At 34.4% G+C, this 27,802-nt stretch overlaps 1 protein-coding gene and 1 long non-coding RNA gene across 4 annotated transcripts in view; one reads left to right on the top strand and one right to left on the bottom strand.

Annotated features, from left to right (window-relative positions):
• LOC143051488 (aldo-keto reductaseMSMEI_2347-like) overlaps positions 1–27,802 on the top strand; it is a 260,937-nt gene that overhangs the window by 231,894 nt on the left and 1,241 nt on the right. Inside the window, exons 1-6 of one of the 3 annotated variants that reach the window (XM_076224353.1) lie at positions 19,930–20,002; positions 20,731–20,938; positions 22,982–23,110; positions 23,959–24,066; positions 25,008–25,226; positions 27,449–27,596. In XM_076224353.1, the coding sequence (XP_076080468.1) occupies positions 20,748–20,938; positions 22,982–23,110; positions 23,959–24,066; positions 25,008–25,226; positions 27,449–27,596 (795 nt within the window). In that variant the 5' untranslated portion in view covers positions 19,930–20,002; positions 20,731–20,747. Of the gene's footprint in view, positions 1–19,929; positions 20,003–20,730; positions 20,939–22,981; positions 23,111–23,958; positions 24,067–25,007; positions 25,227–27,448; positions 27,597–27,802 lie in introns of those variants that run through there. The other 2 variants (XM_076224354.1, XM_076224352.1) reach the window with 2 other exon arrangements.
• On the bottom strand, positions 3,799–7,424 carry LOC143050946 (uncharacterized). The gene is made up of 2 exons (XR_012970502.1): positions 7,375–7,424; positions 3,799–3,999 (listed from the first exon to the last, which is right to left on the bottom strand). It is a non-coding gene; the product is annotated as an uncharacterized LOC143050946 (long non-coding RNA).

Genomic DNA, 27,802 nt, shown 5'->3' on the forward strand with positions numbered 1-27,802 from the left:
AATGCAAATGTTTTAGCTCACCTGACACCAGGGCTAGGTGAATAATTCTCATCATTTGTCGTGCGTTAACTTTTACAAACATAAAAAAGAAAATGTGGTATGATTGCCATGCAATGAGACAACTCTCCACAAGAAACCAAAATGACACTGAAATTAACAACTTTAGGTCACCGTACGGCCTTCAACAATTAGCAAAGCCCATAACGCATAGTCAGCTAAGAAAGGCACCAAAATGACAATGTAAAAAAATGAAACACTTAAACAAAAGACACCGGTACGTCTAAACACCGCTCAGGACGTCCTGAGTGCACGCAGGACATACAAACTGCACTCAGGACATGAAATATATGTTTTAGTGTGTTGTGAAGGTATGCATTCGATAGATAATATAACTCTTCATCTAATAATTTTTGTTTTGATAAAATCATTTTAACGTTTTAACATTTAAGGAGTTATCGAAGTTTTCATCGGCCGTTTTTGTGAAATATTGCAGGCATGACCTAGGATTATATATATTGAATACCAATTATCAGGTTTATTTTGCCTAGCCAGTCAAGGTCGTTAAAAACTTCCATTTGTTGTTGTTTATTAGGTCATTTGGTCTTTAATAGTTAGGAGTTATTAGTGATGGTACTAACCGCATACAAGTAAGCTTGGCAAACAAACAAAATAAGATGTCTTTTGAAATATCAAAAAACAATGAAGATATATTGTTTTAGAAAAAACCCGCTAAATAAACATTTTTCTTTTTGTTTGTAATAATTGAAGACAGTCGAGAAATATGAGAAATCTACATATATAGTTTGGAAATTTTAATTCAATAGACCACTTTCGAGTTCATCCGTCACCGGAAAAAAACTCGTCAATTATACGCGCCTTTGTGACGTCATTTACCAGATAGAGGGGATCGCCTGTTCCCTGTACTATTAAAGTTCATCAAGCGTCTTAATGATCGTCATTATGCAGGATAAACTAGAAATAATGCTTGTTATATAGGTACTTAATGACAATTCCGAATGACAGTAGTGCTGATTGTCAATTTTGAGAATTCAATTTGCCGAATAATTCGTACAATATAGAAGTATAGTTTTCCAACCACTCGTTCAATATTGGAATGGAAGTGACGACGCCCCTAAACGCACAAATGACGTTCACTAAAACTAGAGTTTTTGACGGAAATGCATCGAACTCGAAAGTTGTCTATTCATTTAATTTCATTAACTTAATAGAAACAAAACATATCGTTATTTAATATTTTATTTGTATGGATTTTCGTACACTATATTTTATTTCAATTTCGTGCGATGAAAATTTTAGTTTTATTCTTGCTTCAAAATTAGGAATTTTTATTATTGACACAACATAGAAAACTAAAGAATAAACAACACGAACCCCACCAAAAACTAGGGGTGATCTCAGGTGCTCCGGAAGGGTAAGCAGATCCTGCTCCACATGTGGCACCCGTTGTGTTGCTTATGTGATTACAAATCCGGTAAATAGTCTAATTCGGTAGGTCACATTCATGAAAGGGTTATTCCATAACGGTCAACCAACTCGTGATGGCGTCCGTAAAATTTACGAAGGGATGATTTCAACTTCACCATTTGGAACTCTTGGTTTAATAGCTTCCTTGTGAGCAGTAACCCTCTATCAAGAAAATGATGATAGGAAATGCAAGCACGGGAATATCGTTTCAATTGGGAGATATATACCCCGTATGCAGGTGCTGCTGGAATGTTGCTACTTAGAAATGGAAAGTTCACAATTGGAAAGCTGAAATCATCTCTTTTGTCGTAAAGTTTTTTTTTCAACCGACCCTCATTGTCAATTTCTAGATGTAAGTCAAGATATGAAGCCGACTTAACTGTATCTGTAGTATCCTTTATCTCCAATTTGATGGGATAGATGCGTTCCACATAGTCACCAAATTTTGAATTGTTTAGTGAAAGAACGTCATCTATATAGCGGAAAGTAGAGTTAAAGGATATTGCTAACTTCTTATCTTTCTTCCTAAGAAGTTCCTGCATGAAGTCAGCTTCATAATAATAAAGAAACAAGTCGGCAAGTAGAGGGACACAGTTTGTTCCCATTGGGATGCCGACAGTCTGTTGAAAAACACGTCCTCCAAACGTTACAAATATGTTGTCAATCAAGAAATCAAGCATCTTGATAATATCGGTTTCAGAGAATTTTTTGTCTGAATCAGAGTGATTCTTTACAAAGTATGATTTATCCCTCCCTAAGACAAGATACTTGTATCTACGTTGGCCATTCTTTTTTATGAAGCAAAGTAATACCAACTCTTTCGTCTTTTAGTTTGGAATGTGGAATACTTGTGTAAAGAGTAGAACAGTCAAATGTTTTAACACTGTTACAAGATGAAAGAGAGTTAGATTGTATGTACTCTAAAAGATCTTTGGAATTTTTAAGTATCCACATCTGATTCACGCCACCTCTAGAATAGGCAGTTTCACAATAACTTTGAAGCCCATTTTTGATTGCTGATAAAGTAGATGTTAATAATTTAGAAAGAGGTTTCGTGGAGCACTTGGAAGTTTTTAACAATAATTTCTGATGTCGTAAGTATGTATCTAAACAACAAATTAATGTAATTAAAAGATTTCAAAATCTGAGATTACGCACAGGTAAATTTGCTGTTCCTGCTAGCTCTCCATTGTAATAAAAAAAAATGAATGTCCCTCATAATGGAGACAACTAAAAAAAAGGTATCTAATTACAGGGTCGGGAATTGGTAAATGGACTATAATAATGCTTTTTTTCTGCTTATCATGTTTGTGGCTTTGATCTTGTTGTACGTGCTTTAACATGATGATGATGGAAGTGTTTAACGACATTGACTGGATATACATCCCGCGGGCAATTGGTGAGCTTTAGATATTTTCTGCAGTTGGTATCACAAGGATTTGTATAGTAAGACTTACTATACAAATCCTTGGTAATCAGCAACAGGTTGAAGGCCGCTATTTTGGTGCGCGGCCATCTTGGTTATGCTGAGCTATTTTTGGTTTGTTTACTCTTTTGATGTTTCTTTTGTACTTCACAACGGCTACTTTCAGGCCCAGGTTGGTTAGCTTGATAGCCCGCTAACAACGATGATGGCGTACTAGTCTACGAGTTTCTGACGTAGTAATAACGATGACAGGTAGCATAATCAGTACCAAAGTCGTGAGACAGATAAATGAATGTCCATTATTCAACACCTCGGTTACAGCTCTCGAGCGTTTGTCGTCATAACACTCCCCCATCAAAAATGAATTTTGGAGTGTATGCTGACGCGGGTTGGTTTCTGTCATCGAAAGAAGTTAGTCGTTAATACATCTCATGTGTACTATTGTTTTTCTGTTTGTCTTTTTCATTTTTAGCCATGGCGTTGTCAGTTTATTTTAGATTTATGAGTTTGACTGTCCCTTTGGTATCTTTCGTCCCTCTTGTTGTTTAGATAAATACTTACGACATCAGAAATTATTTTTCATACAAAATTAGTTTAACCGCCGATACATCATTTTCAATCCATCATACTTTGCATTGGCAAAAGCCAAATTGTCCGGTATGGAACCAGTCTCAGATTAACAAAGGGAAGTAATTTGTTTAAAAAGTTTGTAATAACAGAATCAAATCGGACCAAACATTTTGCCTTATTTTGCATTAGAAATGCACAGAAGACTAAGTTGATGATATACATGCATTGGTTTAAGAATGGGATAAACATTACTTTTAACGAGTGACTCACTTTAAATATTGGTTTTATCGTGCAAAAAAAAACAAAAAAGAAGACAATTTTCATTCCAAATGTAATTAAGATTAATTGTATCGATGTATACCACCAGGACCAGTGCATCTATCCATTTTCAATGATTTTAATCTGAGGAATCTGCTCTAATTTCTGCATGATGACATTTTCAACCTTTCAAGCAACTGTGAAGTGCTGCAATATATTTTTAAGCAGCACATAAACAGTTATTAGAGAGGTACTTTCAGCTGAAACGAGAAAATATATTAGTTTTGAAAAAACACTTTATACACTAAATAAAACATTTCAGTATCTCTTTTTATAATTTTTTTTTAGTGTTATAATATTTTTTTTGAATTTTACATTTGTTAGAGAAACATGAAGTACCGGTACCTTATCCCGGCCTCGTGTTTCTTGTTTGTACACCTGATTTCTCTCACAGTCTATTAAAAAATAAACAGGGACTAAATTTAAAGTCAGTCCGGAGATTTTAAAAAAAAATATGTGTTCCAGGGTTCACGTTCCCCTTTTCTTGCCCACTCTTCATGTTCTTTGTATGTACTTCATGTCCAGGTAAATGAAATGTGAGGTGAATATCAACTAAGGTGTGATCAAGTATAAAAAATCAAATGACACTCTCTCTAAAAGAACAGATATTATGAAACCATATAACATTTTAGTTCCAGGAAAATATCTTAAGAAGGTGGAAATAAAATTATGTTATGTTTGTTCCAAAGAACTTATTACCATTCAAAGACTTGTTCCAGGGGGAACAAGTATTATGGGAACAACAATCATGTTCACACCACTATGAGAATAAAAAGTTTTCTGGTTTTTGGCTTCAGTTGGAAAAGTTTTAAGATCTGTCATACACTAGATGTGTAAAAGTTAAATGCATTTTGTGTTTCAGAAAGAGAATTTCTACAGAGGCGGATTCAGCCATATACATTATTAGATAAAGAACTTGTGTTATGATGAATCTTGAAAAATAAGTGATGAAAACTGCATTAATATGACCTCAATTGGAGATATAACCCAGAGCCCAGAGGTGGATTTAAGGGGGAGCAGGGTGTTATTTCTGAACAATTGGTGGAATATAAAGGGAACACAGACGGATCAACCCATTTTAAAAAGGGGTTCCTAACCCGGGACAAAAAGGGGGGATTATATAGGGAACACAAAATCTTACCGCTTTTGAATCCGCCACTGTGGAATCACTGAAGAATGACTAGAGAGGGCCCCTACTTTATGAAAATTTCTAGATCCAACCGGGTCTGTGATAAATTTAAATCTAAATAAGCTATTGTTATTTATTACATTAAGTAGGTCAACAGCTCATCTAGCTAATAAATATATTGTTGTGCCTTTTTATGTATATGGCTCGTTGTAGATTAACATCTAAGAAATAATTAAATTCATGTTTATGATATGTGTCATTATTGTTTCATTATTGTAACAATTATAAAAATCATTGTAATAACGTATTTAAGCACGTGAGATTCATTGCTATAAAAAAAAAAACAGCTTACGCCCGACGTCTTGTGTGGAAGTTTTATGCGATAATCATAGTTCTCTAGTTTCTGAGGAAGTTTTAAGCAATAACCATTTATTGTTTTTGAGACACGGCGGGACATGTGAAACCCTCCCCCCCTTTCCCACCCTGTTTTATTTTACAAATATCACTAAAATAAAATTTTGAATCAAACCAAAAAGTATACAGATCTTTAGATTAATATAAAAAAGAAGTGTGTAAAGTTTTAAGCAATAATCATAAATCGTTTTTGAGATACGGCGCGACATGTAAAAAAACCCTCCCCCTTTTAACAAAATACTCAAAAACTCAAAAAGGAAATTTTGAATCATCACCAAAAAATATACAGATATTAAGATTAATATAACTAAGAAGTGTGTAAAGTTTTAAGCAATTATCAAGAAACGTTTTTGAGATACGGTGCGACATGTGAAAAAAAGCACACCCCTGTTTTAGTTACAAAGTGCCGTAACTCAAAAAGTTTAAATCTTATTTTCACCAAAAAGTATACAGATCATTTGACCATCATAAGAAACAACTATATTAAGTTTCATGAAATTTGGATAAGTCGTTCTCAAGTTACGGTGCGACATGTTTACGCCGGACAGACGGACAGACGGACGAACAGACGGACGGACACCAGACATTTGTATACCATAATACATCCCGTCAAAATTTTGACGGGCGTATAAAAAAAACTTTTAACGAGGCGTATATCGGTTTATTAAATATATCTTTTTAAACTAAGAAAGTTGGTTTTACTTAATTTAAACAAAACATTAAGGTATCTTACACTTTATCTATTTCATAAATAAAAAGCAATATATATATAATTATATATCGTTACAGTTTATGTATAGAGGGGAAATGCATACTTAAACCCCGTGCCTACTTTGGTGTTTGTACACCTGATTTCTCTAATATGACCTCAATTGGAGATATAACCAAGAGCCCAGAGGTAGATTTAAGGGGGTGCAGGGAACTATTTCTGAAAAATTGGTTGAATATAAAGGGAACACAGGCGGATCAAGCCATTTTAAAAAGGGGTTCCTAACCCAGGACAAAAAATGGAGGATTATATAGGGAACACACAATCTTACCGCTTTTGAATCCGCCACTGTGGAATCACTGAATAATGACTAGAGAGGGCCCCTACTTTATGAAAATTTCTAGATCCGCCAGGGTCTGTGATAAATTTAAATCTAAATAAGCTATTGTTATTTATTACGTTAAGTAGGTCAACAGCTCATCTAGCTAATAAATATACTGATTTGCCTTTTTATGTATATGGCTCTGATCTGGTTGTAGATTAACATCTAAGAAATAGTTAAATTCATGTTTATGATTTGTGTCATTATTGTTTCATTATTGTAACAACTATAAAAATCATTGTAATAACGTATTTAATCACGTGAGATTCATTGCTATAAAAAAAACCTTTTAACGAGGCGTATATCGGTTTATTAAATATATCTTTTTAAACTAAGAAAGTTGGTTTTACTTAATTTAAACAAAAAATTAAGGTATCTTACACTTTATCTATTTCATAAATAAAAAGCAATACATATATAAAAATATATCGTTACAGTTTATGTATAGAGGGAAATGCATACTTAAACCCCGTGCCTACTTTGGTGTTTGTACACCTGATTTCTCTAATATGACCTCAATTGGAGATATAACCCAGAGCCCAGAGGTAGATTTAAGGGGGCGCAGGGTTCTATTTCTGAAAAGTGGTTAAATATTAAGGGAACACAGGCGGATCAAACCATTTTTAAAAGGGGTTCCCAACCCAGGACAAAAAAGGGGGGATTATATAGGGAACACAAAATCTTACCGCTTTTGAATCCGCCACTGTGGAATCATTGAAAGTTGACTAGAGAGGGCCCCTACTTTATGAAAATTTCTAGATCCGCCAGGGTCTGTGATAAATTTAAATGTAAATAAGCTATTGTTATTTATTACGTTAAGTAGGTCAAGAGCTCATCTAGCCAAAAATAACAACTAAATGCATTTAATACCTATCTATTATATCTATTATACTGACAATAAACAAATAATACAAATAAAATCCTATTTGGAATTTTCATACCTTGATAAACTCGTAATATAGTGTAAATCTCAAAATATATAACTTCCATTTCCTACAGACTGTACATGATATCAAATGTCCTTCACATAACATGTGACGTATTTAATCACGTGAGATTCATTGCTAGAAAAGAAAACCCTTTTAACGAGGCGTATATATCGGTTTATTAAATATATCTTTTTAACTAAGAAAGTTGGCTTTATATAATTTAACCAAAAATTAAGGTATTTTACACTTTATCTATTTCATAAATAAAAAGCAATATATATATCAGTTTAAATGAGAAATATATGATTAAAGACCGTGCACTCTTAAGTTATATGTTTGAAGCAAGCGTATAGGTCATCATATATACGTCTTGAAATTTCGAAGTGTCGGCATTTCACGAAAATAAACGCAATTGAGCTAATTTTTGGTGCATGTGGAAGATAATGTAAAAGCCTTTAAAAATGATACCGTAATTCAATGAACAAATAAGTTTTTCATAGAGAAATACATCGCTACAGTTTAAGTATGCAGGGAAATGCATAGTTAAACCCCGTGCCTACTTTGGTGGTCATTTTTACGCACGAAATGCTGACTTTTACGCCAATAATTGATATATATATATATATATATATATATATATATATATATGAATATAATTATTTTCTGTGACTGTATCTTACATTAATTTGTAGGATCCTTTACTATAGATAATTTAGCTGATCTGTAACAATAACATCTTCATGCCTTATATATCATGTACTGTAGTACGCCGCTAGATTAAAACTGACATGGAAAGGTAACACATGCCCACTGAAAGCTCTTTTTTTGAAAGCCCAGGTGGTCGTGTGGTCTAGCGGGACGGCTGCAGTGCAGGCGATTTGGTGTCACGATATCACAGTAGCATGGGTTCGAATCCCGGCGAGGGAAGAACCAAAAATTTGCGAAAGCAAATTTACAGATCTAACATTGTTGGGTTGATGTTTAGACGAGTTGTATATACATTATGTACACAGCCATGTATCACCATCATTGATGGCGATCCGATGGATACATCTGTTGTAGGGTTGTCACTGACTCAGACGTACTTATGAATATAATTATTTTCTGTGACTGTATCTTACATTAATTTGTAGGATCCTTTACTATAGATAATTTAGCTGATCTGTAACAATAACATCTTCATGCCTTATATATCATGTACTGTAGTACGCCGCTAGATTAAAACTGACGTGGAAAGGTAACACATGCCCACCGAAAGCTCTTTTTTTGAGAGCCCAGGTGGTTGTGTGGTCTAGCGGGACGGCTGCAGTGCAGGCGATTTGGTGTCACGATATCACAGTAGCATGGGTTCGAATCCCGGCGAGGGAAGAACCAAAAATTTGCGAAAGCAAATTTACAGATCTAACATTGTTGGGTTGATGTTTAGACGAGTTGTATATACATTATGTACACAGCCATGTATCACCATCATTGATGGCGATCCGATGGATACATCTGTTGTAGGGTTGTCACTGACTCAGACGTACTTATGAATATAATTATTTTCTGTGACTGTATCTTACATTAATTTGTAGGATCCTTTACTATAGATAATTTAGCTGATCTGTAACAATAACATCTTCATGCCTTATATATCATGTACTGTAGTACGCCGCTAGATTAAAACTGACGTGGAAAGGTAACACATGCCCACCGAAAGCTCTTTTTTTGAGAGCCCAGGTGGTCGTGTGGTCTAGCGGGACGGCTGCAGTGCAGGCGATTTGGTGTCACGATATCACAGTAGCATGGGTTCGAATCCCGGCGAGGGAAGAACCAAAAATTTGCGAAAGCAAATTTACAGATCTAACATTGTTGGGTTGATGTTTAGACGAGTTGTATATACATTATGTACACAGCCATGTATCACCATCATTGATGGCGATCCGATGGATACATCTGTTGTAGGGTTGTCACTGACTCAGACGTACTTATGAATATAATTATTTTCTGTGACTGTATCTTACATTAATTTGTAGGATCCTTTACTATAGATAATTTAGCTGATCTGTAACAATAACATCTTCATGCCTTATATATCATGTACTGTAGTACGCCGCTAGATTAAAACTGACGTGGAAAGGTAACACATGCCCACCGAAAGCTCTTTTTTTGAGAGCCCAGGTGGTCATGTGGTCTAGCGGGACGGCTGCAGTGCAGGCGATTCGGTGTCACGATATCACAGTAGCATGGGTTCGAATCCCGGCGAGGGAAGAACCAAAAATTTGCGAAAGCAAATTTACAGATCTAACATTGTTGGGTTGATGTTTAGACGAGTTGTATATACATTATGTACACAGCCATGTATCACCATCATTGATGGCGATCCGATGGATACATCTGTTGTAGGGTTGTCACTGACTCAGACGTACTTATGAATATAATTATTTTCTGTGACTGTATCTTACATTAATTTGTAGGATCCTTTACTATAGATAATTTAGCTGATCTGTAACAATAACATCTTCATGCCTTATATATCATGTACTGTAGTACGCCGCTAGATTAAAACTGACGTGGAAAGGTAACACATGCCCACCGAAAGCTCTTTTTTTGAGAGCCCAGGTGGTCGTGTGGTCTAGCGGGACGGCTGCAGTGCAGGCGATTTGGTGTCACGATATCACAGTAGCATGGGTTCGAATCCCGGTGAGGGAAGAACCAAAAATTTGCGAAAGCAAATTTACAGATCTAACATTGTTGGGTTGATGTTTAGACGAGTTGTATATACATTATGTACACAGCCATGTATCACCATCATTGATGGCGATCCGATGGATACATCTGTTGTAGGGTTGTCACTGACTCAGACGTACTTATGAATATAATTATTTTCTGTGACTGTATCTTACATTAATTTGTAGGATCCTTTACTATAGATAATTTAGCTGATCTGTAACAATAACATCTTCATGCCTTATATATCATGTACTGTAGTACGCCGCTAGATTAAAACTGACGTGGAAAGGTAACACATGCCCACCGAAAGCTCTTTTTTTGAGAGCCCAGGTGGTCGTGTGGTCTAGCGGGACGGCTGCAGTGCAGGCGATTTGGTGTCACGATATCACAGTAGCATGGGTTCGAATCCCGGCGAGGGAAGAACCAAAAATTTGCGAAAGCAAATTTACAGATCTAACATTGTTGGGTTGATGTTTAGACGAGTTGTATATACATTATGTACACAGCCATGTATCACCATCATTGATGGCGATCCGATGGATACATCTGTTGTAGGGTTGTCACTGACTCAGACGTACTTATGAATATAATTATTTTCTGTGACTGTATCTTACATTAATTTGTAGGATCCTTTACTATAGATAATTTAGCTGATCTGTAACAATAACATCTTCATGCCTTATATATCATGTACTGTAGTACGCCGCTAGATTAAAACTGACGTGGAAAGGTAACACATGCCCACCGAAAGCTCTTTTTTTGAGAGCCCAGGTGGTCGTGTGGTCTAGCGGGACGGCTGCAGTGCAGGCGATTTGGTGTCACGATATCACAGTAGCATGGGTTCGAATCCCGGCGAGGGAAGAACCAAAAATTTGCGAAAGCAAATTTACAGATCTAACATTGTTGGGTTGATGTTTAGACGAGTTGTATATACATTATGTACACAGCCATGTATCACCATCATTGATGGCGATCCGATGGATACATCTGTTGTAGGGTTGTCACTGACTCAGACGTACTTATGAATATAATTATTTTCTGTGACTGTATCTTACATTAATTTGTAGGATCCTTTACTATAGATAATTTAGCTGATCTGTAACAATAACATCTTCATGCCTTATATATCATGTACTGTAGTACGCCGCTAGATTAAAACTGACGTGGAAAGGTAACACATGCCCACCGAAAGCTCTTTTTTTGAGAGCCCAGGTGGTCGTGTGGTCTAGCGGGACGGCTGCAGTGCAGGCGATTTGGTGTCACGATATCACAGTAGCATGGGTTCGAATCCCGGCGAGGGAAGAACCAAAAATTTGCGAAAGCAAATTTACAGATCTAACATTGTTGGGTTGATGTTTAGACGAGTTATATATATATATATATATATACATCTGTTGTAGAGTTGTCACTGACTCAGACGCACTGCAGCCGTCCCACTAGACCACACGACCACCTGGGCTCTCACAAAAAAGAGCTTTCGCTGGCCGTGTGTTACCTTTCCTCGTCAGTTTTAATCTAGCGGCGTACTACAGTACATGATATATAAGGCATGAAGATGTTATTGTTACAGATCAGCTAAATTATCTATAGTAAAGGATCCTACTATAGTGTGGTCTAGCGGGACGGCTGCAGTGCAGGCGATTTGGTGTCACGATATCACAGTAGCATTGATTCGAATCCCGGCGAGGGAAGAACCAAAAATTTGCGAAAGCAAATTTACAGATCTAACATTGTTGGGTTAATGTTTAGAAGAGTTGTATATACATTATGTACACAGCCATGTATCACCATCATTGATGGCGATCCGATGGATACATCTGTTGTAGAGTTGTCACTGACTCAGACGTACTTATAAATATAATTATTTTCTGTGACTGTATATTACATTAATTTGTAGGATCCTTTACTATAGATAATTTAGCTGATCTGTAACAATAACATCTTCATGCCTTATATATCCTGTACAGTAGTACGCCGCTAGATTAAAACTGACGAGGAAACGTAACACACGGCCAACGAAAGCTCTTTTTTTTTGAGAGCCCAGGTGGTCGTGTGGTCTAGCAGGACGGCTGCAGTGCAGGCGATTTGGTGTCACGATATCACAGAAGCATGGGTTCGAATCCCGGCGAGGGAAGAAACAAAAATTTGCGAAAGCAAACTTACAGATCTAACATTGTTGGGTTGATGTTTAGACGAGTTGTATATACATTATGTACACAGCCATGTATCACCATCATTGATGGCGATCCGATGGATACATCTGTTGTAGAGTTGTCACTGACTCAGACGTACTTATAGGTTTGCGTTAAATCGCTTCCGTACGAAAGTTAATCCAATAGACACAAAAACATCAATTTATAATATTACAATATGTAATATCTATGTTACAATAAGACCTCGAGCTGTCCTCAGTTCTAATGACTTTTTGATAAAGAATCCAATAATTCTAACATGTTAAAAAGAAGGTGGGTTTAATATATAAAAAAAATTTTGATCATGAGGAAAATGAATAAAATGTTTATTATCTAACTGTGTATCATTATATAAATTTTGTCTGATATTTTCGTTGGGGCTTGCAATAGAGAATAAAATGAAATTCATCTTCGATGACTTTGAAGGTTTTACACAGTCTTTGTTCTCGATGAATTTTAATGTTACGACCATTTTCTAATTCAAGACCATTAAATGGTCACTTATACGAAGTTTAGTTAAAAAATTATTCTGGATAGGAAAATCCAGTCTATGGAAGAAGCGATTCGATAAAAGCTTTTCTTATATCAACGAGCGATATTGTCTTATATCAACGAGTTGCATTGTGGGAAATTTCAGACGAATGTTAGCATTTGTACGAAGAAAGGCAGATTTCTCGGTATAAAGTAATGACTCTTTTCTTAAAACAGGGTGACATACGTCTGGTGTATAATTTTCATGAGTTATTTTATGTAATAACAAGCAAGGTATATTTAAACGAGAAAATTGAATTATTGAATAAATGAAACATAAATGCACGATTTATCATTTGTAGATGTACACATTCTATAAATATCATGTAGCAAATTCAGTGGAATGCAATTGAGATGAATTCAATTGTTTGCTACGCCAAAATCACCTATAAGTCAACGATACTGCTATATTTTAAAATATCAATGCGATATTTGTCTTATATCATAGCGATGATTTTTTAATATCAAAAATTTATGAATGCGATACTTTTCTAATATAACTGCTATAGTTTTCTAATATAGAATTAATACGATGACACGTCACAATGCATGTCAAGAAAACTGCAAACATAATTCACAAACTTAGATCATGACCAGTTCAATGTTTTAGGATCAACATCACTAAAATTTCGTAACTGTAACACAATTAACGTTTACATGAACTTATCATTCCGAAAATGTTGCTTGACCCTATTGATAGTGGAAAGTGTTAACAACCTGTTCAGTCTATTGTTTTCAATCACATGGTTTAACCAACTAACTAGCATGTTTAAAAGAGGGACGAAAGATACCAAAGGGACAGTCAAACTCATAAATCTAAAACAAACTGACAACGCCATGGCTAAAAATGAAAAAGACAAACAGAAAAACAATAGTACACATGACACAACATAGAAAACTAAAGAATAAACAACACGAACCCCACCAAAAACTAGGGGTGATCTCAGGTGCTCCGGAAGGGTAAGCAGATCCTGCTCCACATGCGGCACCCGTCGTGTTGCTTATGTGATAACAAATCCGGTAAATAGTCTAATTCGGTAGGTCACATTCAGGAAAGGGAAGGGGATTGTAGTTACGACATTTGGAACTCTTGGTTTAATAGCTTCCTTGTTAGCAGCAACCCTCTATCAAGAAAATCATGATAGGAAATGCAAGCACGGGAATATCGTATCAATTGGGAAATATATACCCCGTATGCAGGTGCTGCTGGAATGTTGCTACTTATAAATGGAAAGTTCACAATTGGAAAGCTGAAATCATCTCTTTTGTCGTAAAGTTTTGTTTTCAACCGACCCTCATTGTCAATTTCTAGATGTAAGTCAAGATATGAGGCCGACTTAACTGTATCTGTAGTATCCTTTATCTCTAGCTCGATTGGATAGATGCGTTCCACATAGTCACCAAATTTTGAATTATTTAGTGAAAGAACATCATCTATATAGCGAAACGTAGAGTTAGAGGATAGTGCTAACTTCTTATCTTTCTTCCTAAGAAGTTCCTGCATGAAGTCAGCCTCATAATAATAAAGAAACAAGTCGGCAAGTAGAGGGGCACAGTTTGTTCCCATTGGAATGCCGACAGTTTGTTGAAAAACACGTCCTCCAAACGTAACAAATATGTTGTCAATCAAGAAATCAAGCATCTTGATAATATCAGTTTCAGAGAATTTTTTGTTCGAATCAGAGTGATCCTTTACAAAGTAGGATTTATCCCTCCCTAAGACAAGATACTTGTATCTACGTTGGCCATTCTTTTTTACGAAGCAAAGCAATACCAACTCTTTCAATTTGTCTTTTAGTTTGGAATGTGGAATACTAGTGTACAGAGTAGAAAAGTCAAATGTTTTAATACTGTTACAAGATGAAAGAGAGTTAGATTGTATGTACTCTAAAAGATCTTTGGAATTTTTAAGTATCCACATCTGATTCACGCCCCCTCTAGTATAGGCAGTTTCACAATAACTTTGAAGCCCGTCTTTGATTGCTGATAAAATAGATGTTAATAATTTAGAAAGAGGTTTCGTGGAGTACTTGGAATACCCAGCAATATACCGTTCTTTGTAAGGACACTTGTGTAGTTTAGGTATCCAATACAGTGATGGCAGATCCAGTTCTTCATCTTTGGTTGAAATTCCAAAGGAACACAGAACAGACCTATGATTATCCAGGATTTCCTCTTTTGTAAGTGTCGTGAGGGTATATGTTGAGTTTCCAAGTGAATTGTCAATACCTAATTCGTTTATCAAGCAGTTAATGTAATGAGTTTTACATACAAAAACGATGTTGTTTGGGGCTTTATCTGCGGGGACAACAACATATTTGTCATGGAGGTAGGATAGGTGTTTTGCAACATTTGGGTCTTTAAAGATTGACGTAGCATGGGCATTGATAGACCCATTCAGTTTCTTAATTCTGATTTGTATCAACGACCTCACTGCCTTAGTCCATTCGGAAAGAGTGTCTACGTCTTCCTTCTCGCGCTTATCCCATTGCCTGGCATAATCCTCAACTGAATCCATCAAAATTTTAAAGTTGAATTTCCAATTATTAATGGATTTAGGGTCACGATATTTCGGACCTTTCGATAACATATTTCGTAGAGAAGTGTTATTAACAATGTTGAGGTCACCGGTAATAACGTGGCCAGCGGGATTATATGTGAATTGGGAACTAGCACAAGTGCAATCGGGAGGTTTAGACTTGAAGTCGTCAATATCGAGATCCTGCAAAACGTGTTTGTAATTGAAAACTTTAGTTGCAATAGGTTTGGTATAGGTATAAGAAATGATTGGTACAGACTGGTCTTTGAAATAAGGAGGTATTTTCGATTGAACTAATTTATGATGAAGGATATTGCCTAAGTTGACGCCATCGATACCTTTCTTGGCAAAGGAAAGATTAAGGAAAGATCTTTTCTCTTTTTCATCTTTGCCAATGCGGACTGGCTTGCAAAGTCTGTGACTTGCAATATCCGAAATTATAGCAGTAATTTTGTATAGGTTTGAATGAGGGTTTGTAACAGTGGATTCCAAACATAAATTGAACAGAGAATGAAGTTTTGAAAGGGGTAATGAATAAAGTTTCGTGCGAATGTGATGAATACCTAACGGGTTTTGTATAAATGGCAGCAAGTCATTAATAGAGACATCATGCAGAGAAGGTGATGTATAATGACGATGACCATGACTGCGTCTACGTCGAGTTGAAAATATTCATCACATTCACCGAGTTACACGAAGGACTAGATAGAATACCTATACCATCAATTTTGTCATTGCAGCCATACGGTGTTGCAGTTCCCAATAGTCTAATCCAGTAGTCTTCTTTTTGTCTACGGAGAGTCGTTGAAAGATTAGGATTGTTAGAGCTATGGTATATCTTTTCGATAATGCGAACTGACATAGAAACGATGGAATGATCGGGCTGATTGAAATGCTGGTATAGAACGTCGTTAGCATTGAGGTTAATGTCTGATCTATGACCGCACATACGTTTGTTTAGCCTTCCTTTCCTTTAACCCAGCCACATTATTTATGTATGTGCCTTTCCCAAGTCAGGAGCCTGTAATTCAGTGGTTGTCGTTTGGTTATGTGATACATATTTGTTTTTCGTTCATTTTTCTTTAATAAAATAAGGCCGTTATTTTCTCGTTTGAATTGTTTTACATTGTCTTATCGGGGCCTTTTATAGCTGACTATGCGGTATGGGCTTTGCTCATTGTTGAAAGCCGTACGGTATAATTGTTAATGTCTGGGTTATTTTGGTCTCTTGTGGACAGTTGTCTCATTGGCAATCTTACCACATCTTTTTTATAATTCTATTTGAAGTGATGATGCAATGGCGGAATTTAAAAGCGGTTGCAAATACGTCTACCGACCTAATAGATTCTAATTTACTGGTCACACTGCTATAGTCTACCCACATTGGTAATATCGAAATAGACAAAAAATATCATTACTTAAAAGAAACATTCATTCAAACAATCCAATCCAATACAGCTCCAAATTACAATGAATATTCAAATGGTAAAATGAATAATCCAAACAAATTAAAATGTACAAATAATGATGTCCCGCTCTTTGAAGATACCAATTGAGTAGCCTCAGACTATAAAAATTGGACAACTTCAGATACAACGAAATTCAAAAATTTTGTCAAACAGAAAATAAATTTATTATTAACATAGCAAAAGATATTGAGAAGGAAGACAGTTCTTTTTGGATATCAAAGACTTTTCCCCGTTGGTAAATTGATATCTCTATGAACATAATCAGCTCGCCACCTGGACGGTCTTTTACATCGCGATGACCGTGAGGGTATTCCGATGTATTGTTGCCACAGAGATTTTACTTTCGTTTTTGGCTAGTAACCGATCGTATTAATACGCGAACTTTTCTTAGCGCAAAATAACAATCCGTATCGCTTGTTATAAATTCATTTCTTCAATGAGTACTAAAAAAATGTTTAGAACACAAATAAATAAGATGTAAATGTCTTTTGACGTTAGAAATGTGTATATTCGTTCATTCGTTCATTGTGTATTAATTTACGTTTTTTGATGAAGTTAAGTCTGCCAATTGATATTTTATCGTGTGTTTTTCTATGTTGTGATGTTATGCTATTGTTTCAGAAAAAGGAAAAAGGTTTGGATCCATTAAAACGTTTAATCCCGCTGCAAATGTTTGCACCTGTCCAAAGTCAGGAATTTGATGTACAGTAGTTGTCGTTTGTTTATGTAATATATACGTGTTTCTCGTTTCTCGTTTTTTTATATAAATTAGACCGTTGGTTTTCCCGTTTGAATGGTTTTACACTAGTAATGTTTGGGCCCTTTATAGCTTGTTGTTCGGTGTGAGCCAAGGCTCCGTGTTGAAGGCCGTACATTGACCTATAATCATTGTTTACTTTTTTTTAAATTGTTATTTGGGTGGAGAGTTGTCTCATTGGCACTCACACCACATCTTCCTATATCTATATATCTTTTCTATATTCATAAATTTAGATTGTTCAGTTGGAGGACTGGAAAGCAGTTATTTATAAGGGGAAATTTTAAAGATTTATAGATATAAGAAAATGGTGCATGAGTTCGAATGAGACAACTTTCCATCAAAGTAATAATTTGTTTAAAGTAAACCATTATAGATCAAAGTAGGTCCTTTAACACGGAGCCTTGGCTCACAGCGAACACCACGCTATATAGGAACAAGAACATTGCCAGTGTTAAACCATTCAAACAGGAAAACCAACGGTCTAATTTAAAAAAAAAAAAAAGGAGATTCAAAAGTACAGGTCAATCATTTTGATACTTAGCTATTTGATTATTTGATTACGGCATTGTTTATTAAACTCTTATTTGATTAGATTTGCTTCCAAAACCAATTGAGAAATTTGTAAGATGTTACCAAAAACAATTTGAATTTAAGCAATGGTCTTAAAACTGCTTATTTACATACAATACTACTAAAAAGTAAAATTTTAAAAAAAATACTGAACTCCAAGGAAAATTCAAATCAGAAAGTCCCTTATCAAATGGTATAATCAAATGATAAAACATTCCAAACGAATGGATAACAACTGTCATATTTCTGACTCGGTACTGGCATTTTCAAATTTTGAAAATGGTGGATTGAACCTGGTTTTATAGCACTTCACCTCTCACGTGTATAACAGTCTCATCAAATTCTGTCATATTTACAACGATGCGTGAAAAAACAGACATAATAGGTAAAATTGTCAAAATATGAGTACAACAGTCTTATATTAATACTAATCGGTAATAATATTGATATAACAAAAACACCGCTATGATATTTTAAAAGTATCGCATTGATATTTTAAAAGTATCGCATTGTTTATTTATGTATATAAGAAAAACACAGCACTTCAAATTTTACACTGACATAAACGTAAGCTTATAACTAACTTCTGCATTTATATTTGGACTCAATTGTTGTTTATATTTGAACAATAAGTTTTAAAATTAGTATTTTCTTAATTTTTCGTTGCCGAAAACAACATTTTCCGCATGGAATGTCTGCATATTTACAATTGATATTAGACAATATCGCTATGTGATATAAGAAAAGTTTTTATCGATACGCTTCTTCCATAGACTGAAATCATTCAACAATAAGTCAAATTTGGCTACAAGTGATGGTTTTAAGTATTTATACAGAAAAAGTGTACTACTAAGTCTTTCGTCAATTTTTTCTATTTAACTTTTATATAAGTTTTTATAATAGTCATGATTTATTTCATTTTTCAAATTTCTGATTTTAAATGGCTTACATCTGTAACATTCTTACAATTGGCCGCTTTGTTTTTGTAAACTGATTATGACTAAGTCTGGTTAAATTTGGTCCAGTTGTATTTGAGACGAAGATTTTGGTAAAGTTAACGTTAACGACGACTCACGACCAAGTTTATATGAGAAAAATTGAGCAGGTTAAAGGTTTATAAATCAATGTCTATTAAAAGCTTAAGCTTTTTATACACACCAAGCTAGATCAAACTGATTCGTGAAGGACGAATAGCTAAATGCAGAATATATTTCATGTTTAATAATATCTGAAACTTATGCACAATCAAGATATAATCCATTAATAAAAATTCAAAAAAAAAATGTTCGCTCGCTCCTACCGTTCAATGAAAGGTATGCAAAGAACCCGAAGATTAATTTGGTGTCGCCTATACGTGTTTAGGGGACGACCATTTTACTTTAAAAGGGGCGGGATTATGGATTTTTTCCTTTAAAAAAATCTGATCCCGAATAAGATGAAAAGATGTTGTGATCAGGCATTTGACAACAAAAAAATCTGAATTAAAATTTTCCCCATACCTATAAGTGTTGAATTTAAAAAAAAAATCATAAATATTCACGCTTTGTGCGAAAAATAAAATCTGCCTGAAACCATTTACCTTAACCCCCCTTTTTTTTTAATTCAACTGATTGCTCGTTTTATAAATGAATATGGTGGGAGATATCTGAAAATATCTTTACGTTCAATACGAAAGAGCTGACCAGTTATGTAAAGAATTTATTTGTATACACTCCTATAGATCATATATATATGATATAGTAGATTTTTAAATTACCCCACGTGAAAGGGAGGTAACTTTGTTTTATCTGAAATATACATTGTACCTGTGATTGTGTGTTAGGTAAATAAATCATTACACACACAACACATGACAAGGTAAACACATGTGAGTTGTTGATATATTCATACTTGGTAAATGAAGATATTAATGTATTTCTAATGTATATTTTTGGTTCACTAGCGTATTCTTTTTTTTTATTTGCAAAACATAATTAACGTCTGGATGAAAACAAATAAAAACACATAATTAATGTTTAACAATTTTAAATGATTGGGAAGAATTTTAAGCCTGATGAAAAGAAACCTATAAATATAGATTTGCATAACGGCAACACAACAAAAACAATATAATAGTCAGCTACGATGACAGTACACTATATATATCGTCGGCCAGTCATCGACCTGATTTGAGTGAAACAATAGAAAACCATGGAAAAGTAACTAAAAGAAGGCACATAATAGTTTGTTTATGACGGAAACAAAGCTGATTGAAAATGATTTTGTAACCACAATCGTATATATTAAAAATAGATTTATTAATTTATTAATAATATAATAGAATGTGATTGCATATTTTTTTCATTATCATTGAGAGAATAGAATTAGGCTTAATTGTTTGTTTATACTCCGACATGTCAGATTGTAAAGAAAATGCATCATTCAAATAAAAATTTAGTAAAATCAAGTGCCAATAAAATCTCCAATATTGAAAACGATTGTGTTTAGAACTAATTATTAGTAAATATCTGGTTGCAACAATTATCAGCAATATCTACAAAACGTACTTAATGTACAACATATATTTATGACATTTATTTTGTTATTTATACACAGAACCATACCACTATATTATGAGAAGAAGAATGGCATCAGTAGCTACAGATATAACATCTAAGATAACACTAAACGATGGCGGAAGTATGCCACTGTTTGGACTTGGTGTGTGGCGAGCCACGCCAGGACCGGGTGGTCAGACAGAACAAGCCGTAGCGTTCGCATTACAAAAGGGATATCGAATGATAGACACGGCTGAAATGTATGAGTAGGTACCTATATAAATACAAACTTAAACGTTTGTCATTTCGGGGCCTTTTATAGCTGACTATGCGGTTTGAGGACGTACGATGATCTATAGTTGGTAATTTCTGTGTCATTCGGTCTATTGTAAAGAGTTGTCTCGTTTGGCAATCATACCAAATCTTCATTTTATATTCATCACTTAGACATTTATACATGTAACAGTATAATCTTTTAGCTATCATACATTTATGTAAATAATAACACATTGATTTCTTCCAAGCCTATATCATGTATATCAATATCAATTAAAGTAAATGTGAGGAAATGATAATGAGATTTAAAAGCAACAAAACGAAACAATACACCAAAATCAGCTTAAGGCCGCCTCCCGGTGCGGGATTTTCTCACATTGGTGGCTTTCTGTTGTTTTCATCTCTTTGATCTGGTTGAATTCTCAAGTTTATAATATTGTATAACAACATAAGACTTTATAATAGATAGGAATATATAGAGAATAAAGGGTCATAATAATGTATTGATTGATTGTTGGTTGCTTACCGTCCAGTGACAAATATATTGCGCATGTTTAGGATGAAAACACATTTCATTTATTGTTTGTTGCATATCGTCCAGTGACAAATATTTCATGAATGCTCCAGATGAGAATAAATTTGATTGATTGTTGGTTTTTTAACGTCCATTGTTTAACGTCCAGTGACAGATATGTAATGCATGCTCAGGACTAGATCATATTTGATCGATTGTTTATTGCTTAACTTTCAAAGAATAATATAGCATGCATGCTCAGAGCGAGAACAAATTTTATCAAATGTTTGTTGCTTAAGGTTAGCTTACGTGCAGTTACAAATATTTCATGTATTCTCAGAACAAGAACTAATTTAATCAATTGTTGGTTGCTTAACATTCAGTGACAAATATTTCTTGCATTCTCTGAACAAGGACACATTTCCGTTGTTGCTTGCTTAACATCCAGTGACAATTATTTCATGCATTCTCAGGTCGAACAAATTTAATCAATTGTTTGTTGCTAAACATTCAGTGACAAATAATATATGCATGCCCAGGAAGAGAACAAATTTGATTAATTGTTGGTTGCGTAACGTTCAGTGACAAATTTCATGCAGGTTCAGGACGAGAACAAATTTACAGTCAATACAATAGGAAAATGAGATTTATTAAGAGAGGGACAGAAGTTATGCTTTACAACAGTTCACCTTCTGACCCCTCAAAGATTTGATGAAAGAGTTTTAAACGTACATATGGCGCGGTACTCTCTTTACACGAGGCACCGGATTCAACTTCCTATTCTCACTGTACGTGCCTGCAAATTTGAATATCTCATACAAAGTCAAACGTGGACATGCTAGGAAGATCACATTGTTAGACATCTTGATTGCATTCCAATATTTCTTTTAATTTCAGTTTGCCAACAGTAACTGCTAGCATTTAGTGATACAGCAAACTATTTTAAAGCGAAGAAATTTTATACATTTTAACATGGATTTTACTGTTATCTTTGCTGTGTACCGAATATATCCGATGTGTTTTATTTTAGAATGAAGGTTTGAGATTACAAAATCAACATTTAGCAAAGACACTGTTCAAAGTCAGGAGCTTCTTAACAGTGTGAAAGCCGCATTTTCGTTCGTGTTAATGGTTGTTTTATGCCATGCGTCTTTTTTATTTGTTTATGGCAGATTTTTGATAGTAATTTTTTTTTTATTATTATTAAAAACTTTTTTGATATCGGGATTAAGTGCATAACTTAATTATCTGTTGGTATATGATTGTCGCTGTTTTTATTATTAGTATTTCATCTGTTAACACCACGTGACAGGTATATACATACAACGGTATGGGCTCTGCTCATTGTTGAAGGCCGTACGCCGTACGGTGACCTATAGTTGTTAATTTCTGTGACATTTTGGTCTCTTGTGGAGAGTTGTCTCATTGGCAATCACACATCTTCGTTTTTATAAACACTGTTCCTCGTTTATGTTACAGAAAAAAAATACTTTATTGTATCCTCTGTCTCTTATTACAGGAATGAAGCAGATGTAGGAAGAGAACTAAAGAAATCCGGATTAAACAGAGAAGATGTTTTTATTGTCACAAAGCTTAGTGAGAATGGTTACGATCGATGCAAGAAAATATTCAAAGAAAGTTTGGAAAAGTAGGCAATTTTCACTGACACCACGTTTAAAAATGCCACCCAAGTAATTATCTAATAACTGATGTATCTGTCCAAACGCGTTTCCGTTATGGTAAGCAGAGGCGGATTTAGAGGGGGCCCAGGGGGCCCGGGCCCCCCCTTTTTGGGAAAAAAATTGGTTGCTTATATAGAGAATCATTGAAGCGTGACTGGAGCGGGCCCCCTCTTAGGTCAGTCAGTGGGCCCCCACTTATGAAAATTTCTGGATCCGCCACTGGTAAGATTATACGGGTTCTACCGCAGTCGATTGACATATTCAGCCGAGTTCAATTTGGTACAGATTAGCATATTATCTTCGTTAATATAACAAGGAAAAGAAGTGCCCAAGGGCACATCTAGACTTTAAAGAGAGAGAAAGAGTATTCTGTCTAAAGATAACAAAACTTTAAGGTATATGTATCTTTTTAGATGAGTGTATAAGTGTAGATAGTTTCTTGATAAATAAAGATAAATTATGCAATAACTGACAGTAACATATTGACAGCATCTTTTGCATTTTCAGTATATCGATAGTGTTTGTTCTACAATATTTCGAAATATATTTCTTCAAAAGTTCAGTGATAGTAGTATTATTACATACATATAAATAATGATATTCATCATCAACACTTTCATTACATATATAATCAATGTAACATCTGCCAGTTTCTCTAGGAATTTTAAGATTGCATGTTGTCAGTTTAAAAATTACACGTCCATTCAAATATTCAGTGCCTGCAACAGAATTTTGACGAATTTCAGCGAATATACAATGTTAATCTTATCTAACATAATACTTTCAACAAGAACGCAAACATATTATTTTTCAGGCTAGATGTACCGTATATAGATCTTTACCTTGTGCACTCACCAAAAAGTGGTAAAATAATCGAAACATACAAAGCCATGTTGGAACTGAAAGAACAAGGTCTTATTAGGTAAGTAATCCTATAACATTATTATTATTCAATTACGTATCATATATATAGTCTATAATTAGTCATTTTACGTCATTTGGTCTCTGGTGGAGAGTTGTCTCATTGCAATGGCATTTATACCACAGCTTCTTATTTTTATATTTATTTATTACTTGTTGTCTAACTGTTTCAATTATTTCTCTATTTTTTTATAGAAGTCTAAAACTTACTGAAATGCGAGGTGTTGCTTCGTATTGAAAGCCATACTTTTAAAATTAATAAAGAATAGCAAAACAAAGCGCTGTTCTATTTTTCTTTTCCGTTGGTAAAGATAGCTATGAATATTATTAGTAACATAGTGTGCTTACCGACTATCTTAGCGTGTAAATTTTAGACTAGTGACCTATCAAAATGTCATTATGAGCAAGTCTTCAATACAGTTAGCATTAACATGATTAAGAAACTACTTCCTTTGATCCTACAAAAACAGATGCCAACAATGACAACTTGTTAGATTCAAAAATGTTTTATGAATTTATTTCACTTTATTATCACTTTCTTCGTCTGTTGAAACCTTTAAGATTTTTTCTCAGTACTGTTTTGTTTTTCTAAAGCGACGTAACACCACTACTAACCGTGTATGAAATAAGCCCCGCCTCCTTATTACCTTATATGGAATATAAAGGGACGTAACTCCACAACTAACCGTGTATGAAATAAGCTCCGCCTCCCAACTAACTTAATATTAAATATACACGGTTTCCACGAGGACGCTTTTAACCAATCATATTCCTAGAAATGTATAGAAAGTAAGATAAGTGTATTTATCTCAATCAAACATTAACATTTTAATAATCGCTGTGCTATAATTTTAATGTCACACATAAAACAGCACTAGTTTGTTATATGAGAGAGTTATTTTCAAAATTCATTATGTGTGTAACGGAAGATTTATCTTATAGATCTGTAGGTGTATCCAATTTTGGTATCCAACATTTAGAGGGTATAAAGTCTAATGGACTTCCGGTACCATCGGTTAATCAGATAGAACTGCATCCATGGCAACAGAAACCGGATATAGTTAAATACTGTAGAGACAATAATATTGCAGTCATGGGATATGCTCCTCTCGTCAAAGGACAAAGATTTGATGACGAAACACTTTGTGAGATTTCAAAAAGGTTTGTGTGCATAATTATAGTCACATTTTGCATTAAATCAAGAAAAATTTCTATATCTAACGTGAATATAAATCTGAATGCCGTAATTAAAAAAAATGAAGATGAAAACAAGACAATACAAGACCACTACCATTGAAAATTAAGACGTAGTAATAAAAGACAACCTACAATTATATGACATAAATGCAACCTAAATATGAAGTAAAGCAATACTAGACAGACTAAATTGCAAGGATAACGAAGATATCGGAAGGAGATAGAATTAGTACAAGATGGGACAACTCATGAAAAAGGAACTAAAGGTCAGGGCGTTTAATCATACAGGATATTCAACAAAATGATAGGAACATTTTTATGTATGCAAAAGTTCCTATTGCGAACAATGAGCGAGATGGGTGATAAACTCATTTCCTGCTCGTTCCACGGTAACTGTCAAAAAGGGCCCGTTTTAACAGTCAGGGGTACTACTTAAACAAGTGATTTCAGAATCACTTCTTCAAGTGATTTTGACTGTGAAATATTAAAAAAAAATCTATAAGGGAGCTACCATTTGATTTTTATGGGGGGCTAGGATGAAATGTGAAAGAAATAGGCAGGACAAGGAGTTTTGAGTAAAAAAAAAAAGCAGGATGAGAAACTTGTTAAAAAAAAAAGGCAGGATGACAATTTGACATTTGTGTAAAAAAAGTCAGGATAAACTAGTAAAAAAAAAAGGCAGGACCGAATAGAGTAAAAAATAAAAAGGCAGGACAGAGATTACAACTAAAAAAAAAAGCAGGACAAAATTTTTCATCCTAGCCCCCCCATAAAAATCAAATGGTAGCTCCCTAAATAGACACAGACTTTTTAAAATCACTGAAACAAGTAATTTGAGAAGATCACTTCAATAAGTGTTTATAACTTTTTCTTGATATTTTTCTCACAAGCTTGATTTTTTTATTGGTAAAAAGAAAAGAATTCCATTGAAAAAACAACTATGTACATCTAGAAATTGTCTTTTGCTTGATAAGTCTGTTAGTTTTTACAATTTATTTAAAATATGCATTTTCTGGAATAATTTGTAGATCAGGACATAACCTTGAAGTATATCATTCTAACTCTAAAGAAAACCAATCAGGTTACCTAATATTATTGACCTTTGTCTGATAGTCGGAGTAGTTAATGAATATTCTAATGCAATTTGTATGTTACAATTTTTTTCATTGGCTAAAAGTTGCCGTCAAATCCACAGTTGACCAGGCGTAACTAAGGAGGGACAACCATTTTGAAATGATCGAATCAACAAATGTTCGATTACTACTACATAATCGAAAATAAAACAACACCTACCTCGAATTCGCCGTTTTTATGTAAATTCATCCGAATTTGAAGCGTACAGGTAACGTAATAACCTCCAGTTTGTAAGTTTTCATTTGTATGACGTCACGTTTAGCCATGACGTCTTTGTGCCAAAATCATTCGTGAAGTTTCGCGGATTTTTTTCTTTTTGAAAAATTTAGACATTTTTTCAAGTTTTATCGTATTTTTTCTTTTTGTAATGCATTAGAATCGGAATAACAGTACTGTAGTTGAAGAGTTGCCACCGTCGATTTTGATTTGACGGTCGCAAATCTCCGTTTTACTGTCTCCGCTACGCGTCGCCAGTAAAACTGCATTTGCGACCGTCAAATCTACAATTGACGGTGGCAACTCTTCAACTGCAGTACTGTTATTCCTTAATTTGATTACAGAACAATTCCCAAGGGTACTTTTAAATGCTTTAGCGCACTAACTTACTGCGCAAGCGCACTAGTGAAGTTAATATCCATAGATAAAGGGATAATTGATCTATGTAGGAAAATTATAGAAAAGTTTGTGAAAATATGGAAAATCAATGAAATTAGCATTTGAAGTTCAAAGGAAACACCAAAATCACTTAAATAGGTGATAACTGAATTTATCAAATCATTGAAATAGGTGATAATGAAATCACTTGTTTAAGTAGCACCCCTGACTGTTTAAAGTCCCAAATAGAAATGTCGTCCAACGATAAAAGCAGACGAAAATGTTTTTCTTTCTAATATCATATTTGTTTAATTTTACTTTGATTATGAACAGAATGCATAGTTCTATAAAAGTGTTGTTTGTTATTCATTATACCTGTCGTGGTGCATCAAGAGTTCAATCATTTTCTTATTTATAGTTCTTTGATTTAAACAAATGCACTTATTTATTTTTTTCAGAAATAACAAATCACCAGCACAAATACTTATTAGATGGAGTTTACAACATGGTTTCATAACAATTCCTAAATCTGTACATTCTAGTAGAATAGAAGAAAATATGCTAGTATTTGATTGGTCATTAAATGACAAAGATATGGCAATATTAGTGAGTACAGGTTTTGTTCAGCTACTCTTTGACGTTGCTTTTTAATTTGGTAAAATCAAAGGAAAAACAAGAATTATATGCTTTAGTTATAAAACAAACAATAAGTGGCTAGGGCCGTCTTTAACTTTCAGTAATGTGAGAGTTGTTTTTTTTTGCTCCGTGTTGAAGTTAAGAGGAAGCTATTTATTGAAATTACAAAAATGTCC

This window comes from Mytilus galloprovincialis, chromosome 11 (assembly GCF_965363235.1).
Source record: "Mytilus galloprovincialis chromosome 11, xbMytGall1.hap1.1, whole genome shotgun sequence".
In the NCBI taxonomy this organism is placed as follows: Eukaryota; Metazoa; Mollusca; class Bivalvia; order Mytilida; family Mytilidae; genus Mytilus; species Mytilus galloprovincialis.